The sequence below is a fragment of the Apostichopus japonicus genome, chromosome 2 (genome assembly GCF_037975245.1).
Source record: "Apostichopus japonicus isolate 1M-3 chromosome 2, ASM3797524v1, whole genome shotgun sequence".
NCBI lineage: Eukaryota > Metazoa > Echinodermata > Holothuroidea > Aspidochirotida > Stichopodidae > Apostichopus > Apostichopus japonicus.
The window spans coordinates 23,935,790-23,953,950 of record NC_092562.1 but is presented as its reverse complement, the minus strand read 5'-3'; the positions used below and the strand labels follow the sequence as shown (position 1 = coordinate 23,953,950).

Genomic DNA, 18,161 nt, shown 5'->3' with positions numbered 1-18,161 from the left:
CCGTGGTGACGGCCTGGCCGCACTTAGGACCCGCTCGGGCCGATTAGCCGACAAGAAACGAAAAGAGGTCACTCAACTTTTCAACAAGTTTGGCCTGAAGGTCCCCCAGCCTCCCCTCCCCCCCCCCCCCCAACCGTAAACAAGAGATTAAGCAGCTTATCATGCAAAGAAAGCATATTCAATGAAACGTCACCAGCATACAAAGAGGCACTCAACTCAAGTGGCTACGACTGCGACCTCAAATTCGAACCAGAAACCCGGCCTGCCTCAACAAAAAGGAACAAAAGAACCAGGAAAATCACATGGTTTAACCCCCCATTTAGCAAAACTATAAAGACAAACATTGGAAAAACTTTTTTGAAGTTAGTGGCCAAGCACTTTCCCCCAGGACACTGGCTCCATCAAATATTCAACAAAAATACTCTCAAATTAAGCTACAGCTGCATGAGAAACACAAACGCATAATCAACAGCCACTATAAAAAAAGTTCTATCAAAGGCCGCTGAAAACCCACCCAGCCATGGATGCAACTGCAGAATGCGAGAGACCTGCCCCCTCGGAGGAGAGTGCTTGACCCCCTCCATAGTATACAAAACTGAAGTGACTGCTGGGGATTCTAAGTCTATTTATATTGGTATGCGCGGAGGGTAGTTCAAAACAAGGTTCAATAACCACCAAAAGTCGTTCAACTTGAAGAATTATCACGGAGAAACTGAGCTTTCAAAACATGTTTGGTCTCTAAAAGAAAGTAATAGAGTCTTCCAAATCTCCTGGTCCATTGTCAGGAGATCAAACATATTGATCAACAGCTCAGGTTCTTGTAATCTATGCCAGGCCGAGAAACTAGCAATAATAGATCATTCTAGCCCTAATCTCTTGAACAAAAGATCAGAAATCCTGGCAAGTTGCAGACACCAACCAAAACACCCCCATAATAAAGTAAAGACTAAGATGAAAGAGAGATTTTTAGTACACCTCCTGACGATTGCTAGTAAGCATGAAACTCTGAGTAGAGGTTTGGTTGCAAAAATCAAAATTATATATATATATATATATATATATATATATATATATATATATATATATATATATATATATATATATATATATGCTTGCAAAATTACTACAAATTGACGTCACAATCACACCCCTCCCAATCCATTCTAATAACCTGCAGTCCGCCCGGATGTTGTAATATTTTCTTTTTAATGAAGGTCCCTTTATTTAGTACCTCTCTACCACCCTACTTGTGGATTTTTAAATTAAAAGGGGGAGGCGGGGAGGTGTGTTATATCATGAAAGTACGTATTAACCTATCGATGGTAATAAGCAAGGATAACTTACCTCTACAGCCCAAACGACGTGCACATTAATGCATGCAAACACAAACCTTGCACACCCACTGATCACAACAAATTCTGGCAAATTTTGCGATTGCTGACATTTTCAAGCTGAGATTTGTTTCTCTTGCGATTGGTAATAGATTGTTACGATCACAAGACGACTACCTGATCCAAATAACATTTTGCAACATTCGGGTACATTGGAGAGTTTAGAAAGTGGAGCACTCCCACCCCCTCATCTACGTTTGCACCCGTTTACATCATTTCGCCAGATGGGGGGAGGGGTGGGGGCAAAGAGAACAAATTTTCATTTTCATTCATTTTTGTTTTATTATTCCTACCGTTCATGTGAAGGATCACGCTGTATTTGGCTCCAAAACGTCTTGGCATCGATTTTGAGACAAATTTGATTTTCACTACTGAGGATTATGCCCCCCCCCCCCCCACGTCCCCTTCCCCTCAGCATATGATGTCTAAGCCAATATTAAATTAGCAAGGTTATTAAGAGTGCCCTTCCTAGTAGTTTCGTTGAGTTTTGCTGTAAATAAATACTTGATCGCATCATGATGGAAATATTGGAATTCATAGCATTTCGTCTCCCTTGCTAACTCTTCCAATCGGTCCTAATTTAAAAACAAATCAGAATGTTTGTTGTTTTCCTTCATTATTTAAAATTAAATGGGACATGAGCTAGTCAAGGTCATTGACCTAATTTTGTGTGCCGACATTTCGGTAAGTGTGGAATATCATAGGAAAATACTTAGCAAACTCCCAAAATAACGAAGAACTGCTTCCACTTTTATTAATTAATGATCTTTCGAAATTGCCTGAAACTCCGACAAATAGGCGGAGTGTATAGGACTGTGTATCCGACACTCAGGCGGAGTGTATAGCCTAGTGGTTAACGCCGGCGTCTCCCAGTCATGAGATCCCGCAATCCAGCAATGTGTGTCGTCTGGCAAGGGTGTTGTTCAATAACAACTTCCCGACATGGACGTTAAATGGATGTGTGCCGAGAGATTGGCTTCGGTCAGCTTGCGAGTCTAAAATCCTCCATGGCTTCTTTCGCTAGTTCCTGCTTGCGGGAAGATCACATATACATACAAATACTGTACCACTTTCATGTTTCCACTATCGTGTATAGCGATGAGGACCAGAGAAATGCAAACTTTCTTTCCCTTCTTCCTTTTAACAAACCAACAAATTGAGCATTAAGTACTCATAATATTATCTTCCGAGCAACTTCAACCCCTGCTCCTCCCCCGCCCCACCCACCTCCACGTCTTTGTCGTCAATCGAAACAATATTTCTAGTTACCAACGCTAATATTCATCGTTGCTCTAGAGCATAGCATGCAACTTGCTAGGTAACCTAAAAACTTTGTGGTGCAAGGTTATCGGTATAGGTAGGACTGTTAGCTTACTACACCCAGCCGTCGGAAACGTATGGTTTTGTAGTGCAAAAAGAAAGTGAATCAGTAGTTTTTCCAAATAGTCAGCTGAAGGTATAACATTTGCAATATATTCCAGGCTAATATTTAACCTAATTTAAGCTTACCTGTGATTTTTCTTAACCGTAATTCCAATGTAGTTTGAGTGTTTTCCTTTTTTCGCACAACTAGGACCGTGTAAATGTGTGTACCCATGCTAGATTAATCAAAGTCCCAGTACTAAACTTGGCATAGCCTAGGCCACTGGGTCATAACCTAACGCTACTGTATGCTAGGTACTACAATTTTAGTTCAGAAGAAAACAAATTTAAGATGAAAAGCTGTTAAACAGGTCAGAGAATATTTAAAATTTCCCGGTTCTGTTATTGAAATAGGTATATGCTTTCGGCCTAGGCCTAAGGTTGGAAGGAAATATTGCTTTGCACCAGCCATGATATATGGCATGGAAGTTACCAGGCAAGACGATAGGCAAGATAGACGATACTGATGAATTATAAAACCAGCCTAGAAGTCTCGTACCAAATCTGCCACAAAATAAACTGAATACTAACAAAATTTTGCAAAAGTTGCATTCAAACCATGGATTTTGATCCATTACTTGTGAACTTGTGCATGTGAACTTATTTTCAACAACTTATTTTTTGATTTATGGTGTGAAGTAAATATATCCTGTACCTTCTTATTTCATCTGCAAGTTTTATATTTTACCTGGTTCAAGAAAGAGGGTGGTGAATGCAGGACCACTTGCATGTAAATGTTTGCAAGATTGGAATACACAGATTCCAGTCTATTCCCTTCCCAACTCAGCAAATAATCTGAATAGCAAATCCCCTTTAGAATATCAGTCTGATTCTTTACATTTTTTACATTAAGAAGCTAATTTTCAGCATTTTAAAATTAATGGTTTACACTACAGGACTCAGAGTTTTCCACTCTACAGTGTACATCCACTTGTTTCAGCCTAAATATCTGACTGGAATTCCAACGGAATTTATAGCATTTTGGAAATTGACATAAATCCGTTCATTTTAAAGGAAAAGTGTGTTAGTGGTGGGGGTTTTTTTGGGGGGGGCAGTTGAGGGAAGATTATGGTGATGTAAATTAAGGTAAGTCAGTACAATATATCAATATTATCGATAAAAGTTGGTAATATTGCAATTGTAGTCATATCAACGATATCATATTCTGACAATATAGAAAAAATATCATAGCTTAAATATAACCATCATTGCTGACTTGCCTATATATTCCACTAAATATCAATACACTTATTTGAGTGATGTTTCGTTCAAATTCTATGCCAATATTTCGGCAAAAAATGTTCTTCACTCTGTCCATTCTCGTTCTACTACTAAGCAATGATAAGAAGCAATGATAGTTTGCCTTAAGTTCTACAACCTATAATCCGTTAGTAAACATTGCCAACACGGCACAAAGCCCGGTGGTACGTGCTCGAACTATTTACTGCATATACCTGTAGACACCGATATTCTTTACCGAACAAAACAATATATTTCGAACAGCTAAATACCGACTATATCGATATATATATTGAGACTACCCACTATATCGATACTAAGTAGAGAGAATGATATGCGAGAATGGTCTCCACTGCCACTTCATTCCAACCACAAGGGAGTTTGTTTACACTGTAGTCCTGGCAAACACAGAGGCCATGTGCACATAAGATGGTCACCCACACAAAAGTCAGACATTCCAATTAAATACAAGTCACTGTTGTAATCAGTTGTGAAGAACTGACCTATGACTCATTATTTTTGTTTTTGGGGAAACAATTTTGTTGTTGAAGTTTTGGCTGTTTTTACAAACGAGTTTATTGAAAGAGAACTTTTTTCTTTTTATCTTAATAGAAATATTTGAAATATTAATCATAATGGATAGACACCTTTTCATTTTGATAACAAGTTGATCACAGTTTGTATCATTCAGAGCCATGTGGTATATGTCAACAGCAAGCACTGGGCCTGGAATGCGGGAAACCCTGAGGAATCACGATGAATATATTCAGCTATCTAGCCAGTTTCACTTAGAGTTTCTGCATGGTACCTGGGGATTTACTGCACGGTACCTGGGGATTTACTGAACCGTACCTCAGGATTTTACTGCAATGCCGCATCTCACCATCTATCCCTGTCTATGATGTTTTTATTATTACTGTATTACGGACAGTACTTACAACGTCTTGACTTTGAGACATTGTACTTTGTAGAACCAGGAGAAAATTGGGCTAGCAAATTTAGAAGAGTAAGAAGCCTTTTTACCGGGTGCTTTTTGCACAGAAAACAAAAAATGTTTTGGGGGCAGTATTAAATGATCTTAAATGAGCTCTTGATCAGAGCTTGAATGTTAAAAGTAAACATAATGGAATTCAAACTTGTCAACAGTGAGTGTATGCATAGGCACATGCTGTTGTGCCTATGTGAAGAATATGATTCTCACAGTCTGAGGTCAAAGGTCATAGAAAATTGTTCATTTTGGCTATTATGGATATGCATGTAACTTTGAGGATGAGATGAGGACCTCCATGGATTGCCTAGACTTGTCTCTTTCTTTTACAGAAATTTTTTTTGTCAACCTTACAAGATGGCAGACATCAAAGGAGAACACAGCAGTGTTACCTCACAATGGCCAACACAGATTTACAAAGGCCTAAGCTGTATCATTGAGAACCGACTCATTGGAATAGTGGAAGACCAACACAGACAACATGCAACCAAGATACTTTTAAAACAACTGAATTCATCTTTGAACATTTTGGCAAAGACCTCAAATTGTAGTACATACATTGATGATTCACCAGAGCTGTTAGGATTTGAACAAACAGATGTTTATCAAATATTTGAGAATAGAATGTTTTGCCGAAGTAGTACTAAACACAACAAGTCAGATGCCAATACAGATAGTGCAATTATAGGAGATCAACAGCACAGTTTGCTCTGCCTATTCAAGCAATTGTCATTTTCATTGGATCTCCTGATCTGGCTTATGAAGTATCTTTGGTCAGATAGCTTTTTCATTTCTGACTATTCAAGTCTAGGAGACAAATACTTGAACAGAGAGAATGTCCGTTCTTATTCCGAAGATTGGTTAGGTTTGTTACAGATAATGGCAAAAGTTTCGGACCGAGGAAATGAAATAGTAGAGAACATTTGTGAGAATAACAATGAAGTGAATGGAATGGAAATGAACAAAATGTTCTTGGAGTTATCTGAAATCGTCAGAGCTTTGCTGGGCGAGAAAAATCATGGTGATATAATTTCGGTGTTAAGAGGCAGAGAGAATCCAAGTCGGACAAGTAATGAAGAGAAGTTATCTGGACATCTCTACCATATGGTAGATGAAAGATTAGAAGGATATGAGGGTGAGTACTGTAAGCATTTTGTTTGCATCATATTGAATTTTTTTGTTAAACAACACAATATAGCAAATATGATGACACTATGTAAATTCTGTATAAGTCATGTTTTTTTTCTGTTCCAATGCTTTGCATCCGTCAGAACCTATGCAGTCATGATGTCATACTTAGTTTATATATTGGTCATGGTCAGTAGGTGATCCCTCCTTGTTTGGGTGGGGCTATCCTGCATATTAATGAGTGGGTGGGGCTTCATGTAAAAGTCTGAAAATGTCAGTATCTCTTCAACCGTACTGTACATGTATGTCTGATTTAGTTCATACTTGGTATTGTCATGTAACTGCATAGTTAGTATGTATGTTCTCTCAACAACAAATTTTACCTCATTATTAGTCAAAAAATCTTCAAAAACATCTTGTACACACAATACCTCCACAAACATCCTTTGTAGGTAGATGACCTACCATGAGTAGATGCGCATGTGCTATTGTTTCTGGTTCCCATCACATGAATATTAATGAGTGGGCATACAGTAGTGTATACATGTATGTATGTTGTTTCATCAATGACTTTTACCTCATTTATAATCATGGTGGTTGGAGCTTAATGGAAAATTGTCAAAAACAGCTTGTAAACATGATATCTCAACAATGAACTTGGATATTACAATGCAAGTGTATAGATACAGTACATCTTAGATGAGATCATAAAATTTCATTATTATTCATATGCATTTGTTTTTATACTCTGTCACATCAACAACATTGCCGATTCCTGGTACCTTCGGATATACTGTATGTTGCTGCATTAGTCAATAGATATAATCCCTCGATCATTGGTATGCATGCAAAAGTTCACAAATATTAACATTTAGTTTACCACAATATGAAAATATGTTTGGGTATCGGAATCACTAAACATTTGGTTTTTGGGTGTTTATTGGGAATAATTTGGGATGGTGTGATTTGTAGATCTACCCGTCAGCTTTGCAAAATATTTCTGTCTTTTAAAAAAAAAGTTGCCATTTCTATGAGAGCTGCACATACTGGAACGACCGCTGATTCTAGATGTGATCAGCAGTACTTGATGGAGACCTGTGTCACCATTGGCAATTTGGTCTGGCCAAACAATGAGATGTGAATTTTTTTGTTTTTTTCTTTAATGGCCTACTGTACCGATTTAAGAAAGCAGTTGCTAAAAATTGTTAAATGTCCCAAACGAATGTTGATTTTGAACAGCTATTTCATGTTTTTCAGTGTGAGTAGGCCTATATGCGATGGTAAATTACACTTAAAAAGTATTTCTCTAACCACGTACATTTCACTTCCTGATGTTCAGCTGCTGTATTAAATGAGAACTCAATTGCAACGAATTGGGAACCCACACAATTCCTATCCAAATACAGAGTCATTTGTCATAAACATAATAGCAAATTTCATATTTGAGGTATTTTCAACCCATTTGACCTCTCATTTGGCCAGTTGCTTCACAAAAGAAAAACTGGCATTAATTCACACTACAGTATAAAGTACTACAACTATAGTACTTTACATGCTGGAAAAGAAAATTAATATCACAGAAAGCTCTTCCTTAAATTCCCTGTGCAATTTGATATGGTAGCAAGTAGTTCCTTGAAAGGTCAATTTGAGTTATCAATATCTCTGTCATGGGATGATTACAACAAATACTGGAGCTGTGACACATGGATTGTTGTAATGATCTGGTGAATTTCTTAATTTAATGTTTGACATATTATTCTCATTCTTTTTCTTATTGTTATTCTTGTTGTTGTTGTTGATTAAAGGAAATTACCAAAATCCCAGATCTGGGCCAGATACAGTATAAGAAACCAGATCTGGGCCAGATCTGGAATATCAATCTGGGCCGGGTCTGCTCAAGATCTGGAATTTATATCTAGATCAGATAAAAAATTGGGCAGATAAAACTTGATATAAAATGAAGTTTTATATGGCCAATATATATATATAAAACTTTATCTGGTTAAATTTTATGGCATCCATACCTGGGCCAGATAAAACTTTATCTGCATATCTGGATTAACTGTTTAACTTTATATCTGGCTTTATATGGTCAGATCAATATTTATCTGCATTAGACTGGATTGACTACATATCCAGTTATATCTGGCTTTACATGGCCAGATAAAACATAATCTGAATGTCTGGAATAACTGTATGTAAAAGGGTTTTGTCCATCAAATAGGAAATAAGTAGCCAACAATGGACTAGCATTGAGGGTAACTTTCCAGCTTGATCAGTTATCTCTGTTCTGGTACGGAGACCCATACAGAGAGCAAGACACACGCGAAATATAAACACAGAACTCAACTGCATTGGAATATAGTAAAAATGTGTGATGTGCAAACTGGTATATCATGCATACATGTACATGCAAATCTTGGGCCCAGGTAAATCATATTACTTACTAACATAAACTGGCATCGCGTGATACCGGTACGCTCCAAAATAACACTAGATGGTTCAGTTCTTTAATCTTCTGTGGTCTTGTACATATTGATACTATCTACATTGAGCTATTCCTTCATTTGTTAATATATTTGCTTTATATATTTGCTTAATATATTTGCTTTAAGTTCCAGGAGGGCAATACATGTTCATACAGTAATCTACAACTTACATTTAATCCTCCTCCTCAGATCATCTCTTGGAGATAATCTCAAATCCAACGTACAGTGAAGATCCCAAGTGGTTACTCTTCTTGGAGAGGAATGAAGATCTATTTCTGAATTGCAGGTACAAAGTTCACTTCAAGGACAATGCATTGTATATATAATTGTTTTTTTCTTTCTTCAAATTTCTAGTGGTGTTTTGCTTTTAATAGGAATACAGTAGGAGTACATTGTTCCGATGTTTTAAGTAAAAACAAGTGCTCCATGAAATGTGTATACAGTATATTGTACATGGAACACTGCTCCATAAGTGTACATGTACTTTAATTTAAGTATTTACTATTTTATGCAAACCAAACCAGTAAAGTAAAATAATATCATTTTCATAACAGTTTTGATGAAAAAAGAGAAGCCTAAAGTTTAGCAGAAATATTGTTCTTTTATAATCTGTAATTATTATCTCCCGACCATGCCATTATTGACATGTCCCTACAGGGGATTGAATCCTTAGGTAGCCGTCCTGACCTAGTAAGACCCAGCAGAGAGAGACTGGATGCAACACCTTCACACCATTCAACCTCATGGGCTCAACATTCAGGAAAGACATGACTAACCTTTCTTTTGCTCCCCCCTTGTTCCTCTCTGTCACCCCTCTTCTCATAGCTCTCTGCCACCTCTTTTCTCCACACTTTCCTGTCTTTGTCCTTCTGTAATTTATACCCTACCCTCTCCCCTTAATCTTCTCTTTGTCCTACAGTTTATCTCCTACCTCTTTTCTTCTCCCTGTTGGTTTCTTCGATCTCTCCATCATTTGTCAACTACTGTAATCCTCTTACATCAATCTCTTTGTGCTGGTCTTCTGTCCCTTGTAGTTTATGTTACTTGTCATTCAGCCTCTGAAGAAGATCCTGCTAGGATCCAAATGTCAGGCCCACCAACTTACTTTTACACACTGTAATTATCTTCCCATCAATTGGCGAAAAATTGTCATAGTTGATCCTATATGGAAAAGTTAAGGCGCTGTTAAAATGTTCAAATATTTTTCTACAAGTTTGTAGCAATTTATTCATCATTTTGCTGCAAAATGTAGTTTTCATGAGATGTTATGAAATGTTATGAAAATGTTGAAATGTAAATTGAAGGTAATGTTGAAAGTTGTTAAGTTTATATGGTCAATTCCATGATAAGGTCAACATCATACCAAAAAATTTAAAATCATTGTACATTACAATTGTATAAGTGTCCAATAAATAGAATACTTGCAGTTACTAAAAATAATTTGTTCACCCCTGAAACATCATTTGTTTGATTATGGGGTCGGTAATAACAAATGGTTCCGATAGTAACTAAATTATGAAAAATACAGTGAAATTTCATTTTGTGCAGATTTGTACATATTAATCATAGGTATCATCAGTGTTTTGGACTAATTATATTTGCTATAGCATAGTGCTCACTTAATACTGTAGCTTCAATTTTTTTCTACATCAAGGCATTAGACAATAGTGGTGAATTGAAAACACCCTCGATTTACTGTCACGCGAGTCACAAAATTTACTGTTCTTGTTTTTCTTCTCCTTGCCTGCACAATAGTTTTACTCCAAATAATGAATATCAAGTCTTCAAATAGATACCAAAAGGATTACTGAATTTTCCTTTCCAGAAGATATTCAAATTTTGCAGAAAATCACCCTTTACGAATGTCACGCGAGTCACGTCACGTGAATCACGTCAATTCAAGATAGTGTTTCTACCTATTAACTGTGTGTTGGACTAATTATATTTGCTATAGTATAGTGCTCACTTTATAGCTTCAATTTTATTTTGACATCAAGGCATTAGACAACAGTGGTAAATTGAAAACAGTAAACACCCTCGATTTACTGCCACGTGAGTCACAAAATTTACTGTTTTTGTTTTTTTTCTCCTTGCCTGCACAATAGTTTTACTTCAAATAATGAATATTACATTTTCAAATAGATACCAAAAGGATTACTGAATTTTCCTTTTCAGAAGATATTCAAATTTTGCAGAAAATCACCCTTTACAAATGTCACGCGAGTCACGTCACGCGAGTCACGTCAAATCAAGATAGTGTTTCTACCTATTTACTGTGTGAAATTTACATGGATGTTATAGTTTGATGAATGAATCACTGATTAAAGATATCATATATGCATTCCCCTTTAATTAGGCAACATGAATAATATGGGCACACATAATGCAACTAATTATGATAATTTCATTTGAAATATCAGAATTCAAAATCATGAATATTTATTTGCAATATATTGCCTATTTTATCACCACATTTGGAAAGTTAGCACTTGTCATTGATTTTTTAGTAATGTACAAAAACATAATCTATATTTGTATCTGGCAATGCCATGTGCTATGACTTGACAACCTTAAGGTTTTAACTGCTCAATCATTCCCAAAATCCTATGAGCGAATGTATCTTCCCAATTATTACACTTTTGGTTTATTCAAATATGACAAATGAGAATAGTACTTTGAATCACATTTTGATAGATCTCTTTCTTCTATAACTCTCAAATGAGTGACTTCAACAGACTAACCCTTACTCAAATTCCATATCTGGTTTTATATCTGGCTATATCTGGATAGATAAAGTTTGATATGGCCATATAAAGCCAGATATATCTTGATATAATGGTAATCCAGATATCCATATCAAGTTTGATATGGCCATATAAAGCCAGATATAATTGGATAAAGGGTCAATCCAGATATCCATATCAAGTTTGATATGGCCATATAAAGCCAGATATATCTTGATATAATGGTAATCCAGATATCCATATCAAGTTTGATATGGCCATATAAAGCCAGATATAACTGGATTTAGTTGTAATCCAGATACGCATATAAAGTTTGATATGGCCATATCAAGCCAGATATATATTGATATAATTGTAATCCAGATATCCATATCAAGTTTGATATGGCCATATAAAGCCAGATATACAGTATCTTGATATAATTGTAATCCAGATATCCATATCAAGTTTGATATGGCCATATAAAGCCAGATATATCTTGATATAATGGTAATCCAGATATCCATATCAAGTTTGATATGGCCATATAAAGCCAGATATAATTGGATAAAGGGTCAATCCAGATATCCATATCAAGTTTGATATGGCCATATAAAGCCAGATATATCTTGATATATTTGTAATCCAGATATCCATATCTGGTTTGATATGGCCATATAAAGCCACATATAACTGGATATAGAGTCAATCCAGATACACTTATTAAGTTTATCTGGCCATATAAAGCCAGATATATCTTGATATAATTGTAATCCAGATATGCATATATAGTTTGATATGGCCATATGAAGCCAAATATATCTGGATATATTTGTAATCCAGATATCCATAAAAGTTTGATATGGCTATATAAAGCCAAATATAACTGGATATAGAGACAATCCAGATAGGCATATAAAATTTTATCTGGCCTAATAAAGATATAAAGCCAGATATAACTGGACATAGAGTCTATCCAGATATGCAGATTAAGTTTTATCTGGCCATATATAGAGAGATATAACTGAATATACATTTAAGATTGTGTGCTCTTACATAGTGTATTTTCACAGAGATACACCATGCCCTATGTTTAGTACTGCACATATTTTAATGGTAAAGCACCTAGAGTGCAGAAGGGGGTATAAATTGGCTACTTGATCTATCTGGGTTGCTAGGCAACCACAGGATGATGGGAAAAGGATGACTCAGAGGGTAATTAAGCGTGAACATGGAGGTAAAAAGAGACCTCCATGGTGTGAAAACCTTCTTTGGAACAAAGGACATATGTGTATTGATACTCTGGGATCGAGTGAGATTGGAAAACAGTTTACACATGGTAAGGGTAGAGAACAGAAGGAAATTTAATAGAAAGAATTGGAAGGGTGATGGAGATTTGTAAAAAATAACCTATTGAGTTAGGACATTGGCAAAGGATTCTACAGTGCACTTAACAGTCAAAAGTAAGGAAGAATATTTTTGGAACGGATGGAAACAACATATTTGGGACTGATCTTCAATACTGAATGGAAAATATATCGCCCTCCTGGAACTTATTTACTAAAGCAAATATATCAAATACGGGAATAGCACATTGCAATTTAGTATCAACCTCTAAAGGACCACAGAAGAATAAAGAACTCAAGTATTTTATTGAACAGCGGTCATTTTATGACCATAGCAGTCGGATTAGGTGACAGCAAGGAGCTTTTGAGCGATATGTTTGAGGCCAAAACTGCAGATTCTTAAGTCCAAGATAAGTTGATCTTTACCTCCAATTAAGCCCTGCTTTTTTTTTGGTCTAAATGTCTGGAGATGGGTTTTTTCAGACACAATTTGAAATGATTTTGAAATCTCTTTCTAGTTGGAAGCATTGTGAGTCATAAATAAAACTATGTGTCACAAAAAAAGTTATGCACACAATTGGGTTTGGAATGTTCTGGGAATAAAGTAATCCCGACTTTATGTCTTCGTCATTGTTTTGAAAATTGTGTCGATGAAAAGGACTCGCAGACCTTGCAGAGACTGAAGACAGCATAGAGACGGCAGAGTGATGGGCATTTTGTCGTGAAGCAGGCTTTCAAGTGCCAATTTATTCGTGGAGCATTTTATCATGCCAGGATATTTTATTCTCTTAACCATGTATTTTTGTTCTGAAGGTCATATTGCCTCAATAATCGTCTGAACAGAAGACCCTTTTTTAATATTAGTTTATTATTTGTAAAGGCTTGGACATACTGTGGGTAAAGTGAAACAAGAAAAAGAAAAATACCTGCTGATGGATCAAACAGGAAATGTAATTAATGGCCAGATAATTAAGCAGTAAATAAAGAGTTGCTTTATATGGGCCATATATTGCCCTTATTTGGTTTCAAATTATATTTCTTTACAATCGCCAGATGAAGTTCTGGCACAGATGAAGCCATTTTTTTTAACTAGTTCAATCTGGATTTATCATAATATGGGACAGTAATGGATTTGCCAAGGGCAATATATATGGATGTGGCATATATGAGCCAGATATGGATTTGCCATATATGGGCCATATATGGATCTGCTATATATGGGCCAGATATGGATTTGCCATATATGGGCCAGATATGGATTTGCCATATATGGACCATATCTGGTCCAGATAAAAAGTGACCCATATAAAGTTTTATCTGAGGCAGATATGGCCTTTATCTTATATCAAGTTATATCTGCCCAATTCTTGTTATGGCCAGATATAAATTCCATATATGGCACAGATATGGGCCAGATACAAATTGCCATATATGGGCCAGATATGGATTTGCCATATATGAGCCAGATATGGATTTGCCATATATGGGACAGATATGGATTTGCCATATATGGACCATATCTGGTCCAGATAAAAAGTGACCCATATAAAGTTTTATCTGAGGCAGATATGGCCTTTATCTTATATCAAGTTATATCTGCCCAATTCTTGATATGGCCAGATATAAATTCCATATATGGCACAGATATGGGCCAGATACAAATTGCCATATATGGGCCATATATGGATTTTGAGTAAGGGAAATGTTGTTACAAATATTAATTGACAAGATATATTGCCTTACAACTGTACTACCCGTACAGTATATTACCTACACTGTACTGTCTGCAGTCATGAAGGTAACTCGGGGACATAATATCATCTGGACATTCCCAAGGGAAGTACCTTTTGGACACTTTCTAGACCAATGAATGTTATATTTCACTATGCAAGATCTATACCTTTGATTCACTACTGCATTTTGTCTAGAACTATCTGAAAAGTGAACTTGTCACACGAGTCACGTTTTCTTGTCACGCGAGTTACAATACATCTTCATCGTTATTTGCATGCGTTACAACATTTTTTCAAAGTTGCATAGCAATTGAGGTAGAGGTGGTTTTCAACTTCGGTATGATTACAAAAAGTGATTGGAAATATTTTAATAAGACATAAGAAATGGAACATTTGTGTGTGCATTCTGATTTTTGCTAATAGTAACTGTCACGCAAGTCACGCTTAGTTTTTCGCCAATTTCACCCCCAATACTTGAGGTATAAATATTTTTTGTCTACTGTTGTAAGCATTAACGCGTACCTTACTGACTACATGAATGCTTTTCTCCCAGGTAATTTCTTTATTTGTTTAATGATATCAAATAGAGAGGAATTTTAGTAAAAATGTCACGCGAGTCACCATGGAAATTGACCAAGTGAATTTACAGAAAGACCAAGTTATTATTTTTAAGCACCTTAATATTTCCAATATATATCAATGATTCCAAAATCTTTGTTACTGATACTGCTGGAAAAATCTGAATATAAATTTATATATAGATTTTTATTTGTTCGGGTGGCATCTGGGTGGCATCTGTCTTGACACAGAGTGCTCTATGTCAGGTGAACATACAGTACAGGTATATAGTAAATATATAAAGATCAACACACCAGAAAAACTCCACTTCGCAAGCGGTTTCATCCTTTTGAGACTCATCAGGCGAAGGTAGGAATCAAACCCTGGATCACGTGAAATGCTTTTGAAAGTGAAATTAGGAAGTGCAGCTGTATCAAATGTCGGCAGTATTTCCGTTTCTCCGTATCTCTTTTCGCCAATGTTGTTTGTTTTGATCCATTTTTGCTCTGTTTCATAGAATGTTGCTGGCTATTCTCTAATTACTACCAACTCTATATAGGTGAAAGTGAAATGCTTTTGAAAGTGAAATTAGGAAGTGTAGCTGTATCAAATGTCGGCAGTATTTCCGTTTCTTCGTATCTCTTTTCGCCAATGTTGTTTGTTTTGATCCATTTTTGCTCTGTTTCATAGAATGTTGCTGGCTCTTCTGGAAGTAGTTCTCCACAGGGGTCAGTCGATGTTAAAAGCTCTTCCAAGATTACTGAAAGTAAGTAATAACAGCACCCTCATACATCTCCATTAGTACCCATAAAAATTACCATGATTCTCCTTCCCCTCCCCTCTACCCCCTGCCCTCAACCACTCCCCCACCTACCACCCCCACCCCATCACACTGTAAAAGTAAAGTTTGCATTTTGAATCAAATTTTTAACTTGCTAGTCTAAAGCTAGTTAAATCTTCTTCCAAACATATGACTATTCCTTAAATAAGATTTCAACTTACCAAACTTCTTGAGAATTTGAGAATTTAGAGTACGTCGATAATGAATTTGATTCAATCCTCAGCATTAAGTTGACTGGGAACAGCAAGTTTCAAAATTTTTGCTTCAATTACAACATGAATTGACACTTAAAACTAAAGAAGCTTTTTAAGTAAATTTTGTCATCGGATTTTACCATGGACTATAGCGCTGAATTTTTTATCAAGTTTAAGTCAGAAAGCAGCATTTAGCAAACCATAGTATCAAAAAACTAAGGGAAAAAAATATGGTCCAATGTTTTTCTTGCTCCAGATGTACAGTACAAACAGTATGTCACTATATACAGGAAGTGTAATTCAAGTAAATTAGTTGTTAGTTACTCTTTAGAAGAACTCTTTGTTTCACTTTCATAGTCTGATAAGCTGGAGGTACCACTCTCCACTGTGTAAAAAGAGAGAAAATAATTTGAATCTGAAAACACAATCATTGTTACCTTAGTCCACCAGTATCACACAAGGAACAATGAAATGTGGTTATAAATGTCAAAGGTTACAAACGACATGAATTCCAATTGATTTTTTCTGAAAGGGTTGTTCCCTCTTTCCAAAGGCAGTCTTGATTTCCTCCTTTCCCAGGAGGAAACTTAGTTTTGTATCCCATCAGGAAGTTATCTGTACTGCTCTTGAAGGCCCAGTCACATCTCACCGGATTGCACGAACGAACAAGAGTACGCGCGAAAAACAGTCATCTGGTTATTTCCATTGGCAAAAGTTGTCGCGCATGCATCTGGGGGTTGCAACGTACCGGATGTTCAACGGTGAAAACGGATTACAAACGTACAAGGGATGGACAGCAATGGACGAACAACGGATGAACAACGGAAAAACAACGAACTAACTAACGAACACCAATGGATAGTAACGAATTTACAACGGACAATTAACGGATAAAGAACATACAAAACGTAGGAGTACAGGAAAAGTAACGGACATACCGGACTAGCAACGGAGAAGAAACCGTCTAAGACCTGGGCCTCCGGAGTGCCTTGAAATCAGGGGGCATCTTCATGAAGTTGATGGAAGATTTTGGTCTTCTATTCGCAGCTCCTGCATTAGTTGCTCATAAAGACCACACTGCCGTCTTCTCTGCGAACCTAGCAAGGCTCTAGACCAGCATTTACGCCAAGCACGTCTCTTCCTTCTCTTCTTGACTTGTTCATTGGTCTTGATGTTGGCTTCAATGATAAGCATCTGTGCTTGTAAAGCTGGCACTGTGGTCTGAAGCTTGAATCTTTCTGAAGGGTCCATGATGTAGGTGTTGACGGTAGAGGTTACAGGAGCAGGATGCGTGGGACGCTTGGAGTGGACAAGGTGGAGGTACGCTGCATCTCCGTTCTATGTCCGTCTGTTATACTTTCCTGGCCTGAGTTCTTCCGTTTCTTCCGTGTAACGTCCGTTACCTATCTGTTTATTGTCAGTTCTATTCCTTTGCACTTCCGTTATTTCTACGTTAGCGTACGTCGAAAATACGGTATCGGTACTGTACTTCTACGTTTCATCCGTTCTTTGTCCGTTAATGATCCGGTGAGCAATAGCAATAACCAGAGACGAACGGAGAAATACAGTATGCCAAATGCATACAGAACGAACAAAACGCATGAGAAACTGATAAAACGGAAGCTTAACGGATTAGTAACGAATACATAACGGAGACATTTTTCGGTGGATGTCCGTTCCAAGTTTTGTGCATGTTCAAAATCGACACCGGACAAACCGGACCCTCCCGGTAATGAAACGTAGACGGACGGAGGAGAACCGCAGACTAAACGGATACTAACGTACATCAACTGAGTGCCATTTTTTGTCTTCGTTCCCTCTCCGTTATTGCAATCCGGTGAGATGTGACTGGGCTTTAATACCTACGACGCTACTACAGCATTAAATCAAAACATAATAACATAACCTTTTCTAAGTATGTCGTATAAGGACTTCCCATATTTAGGTTCTATAGGCCTCAATCATGTCAAGTACTGTTTTGAGTTTAATAGTTTGATAATGATTGTCAGTGATATTCCAATATATATATATATATATATATATATATATATATATATATATATATATATATATATATATACTAGAGAATCATGAGAGCAAGTTTTGATG

The 18,161-nt window shown here is 36.6% G+C and overlaps 1 protein-coding gene across 3 annotated transcripts in view; it reads left to right on the top strand.

Annotated features, from left to right (window-relative positions):
* Window positions 1–2,697: 2,697 nt before the first annotated feature.
* LOC139982963 (uncharacterized) overlaps window positions 2,698–18,161 on the top strand; it is a 31,274-nt gene continuing 15,810 nt past the window's right edge. For 2 of the 3 annotated variants that reach the window (XM_071996227.1, XM_071996211.1), the window contains exons 1-4: window positions 2,698–2,847; window positions 5,373–6,175; window positions 8,847–8,943; window positions 15,708–15,783. In XM_071996227.1, coding sequence (XP_071852328.1) covers window positions 5,398–6,175; window positions 8,847–8,943; window positions 15,708–15,783 — 951 coding nt within the window. In that variant the 5' untranslated portion in view covers window positions 2,698–2,847; window positions 5,373–5,397. Of the gene's footprint in view, window positions 2,848–2,893; window positions 3,125–5,372; window positions 6,176–8,846; window positions 8,944–15,707; window positions 15,784–18,161 lie in introns of those variants that run through there. The other variant, XM_071996221.1, reaches the window with a different exon arrangement.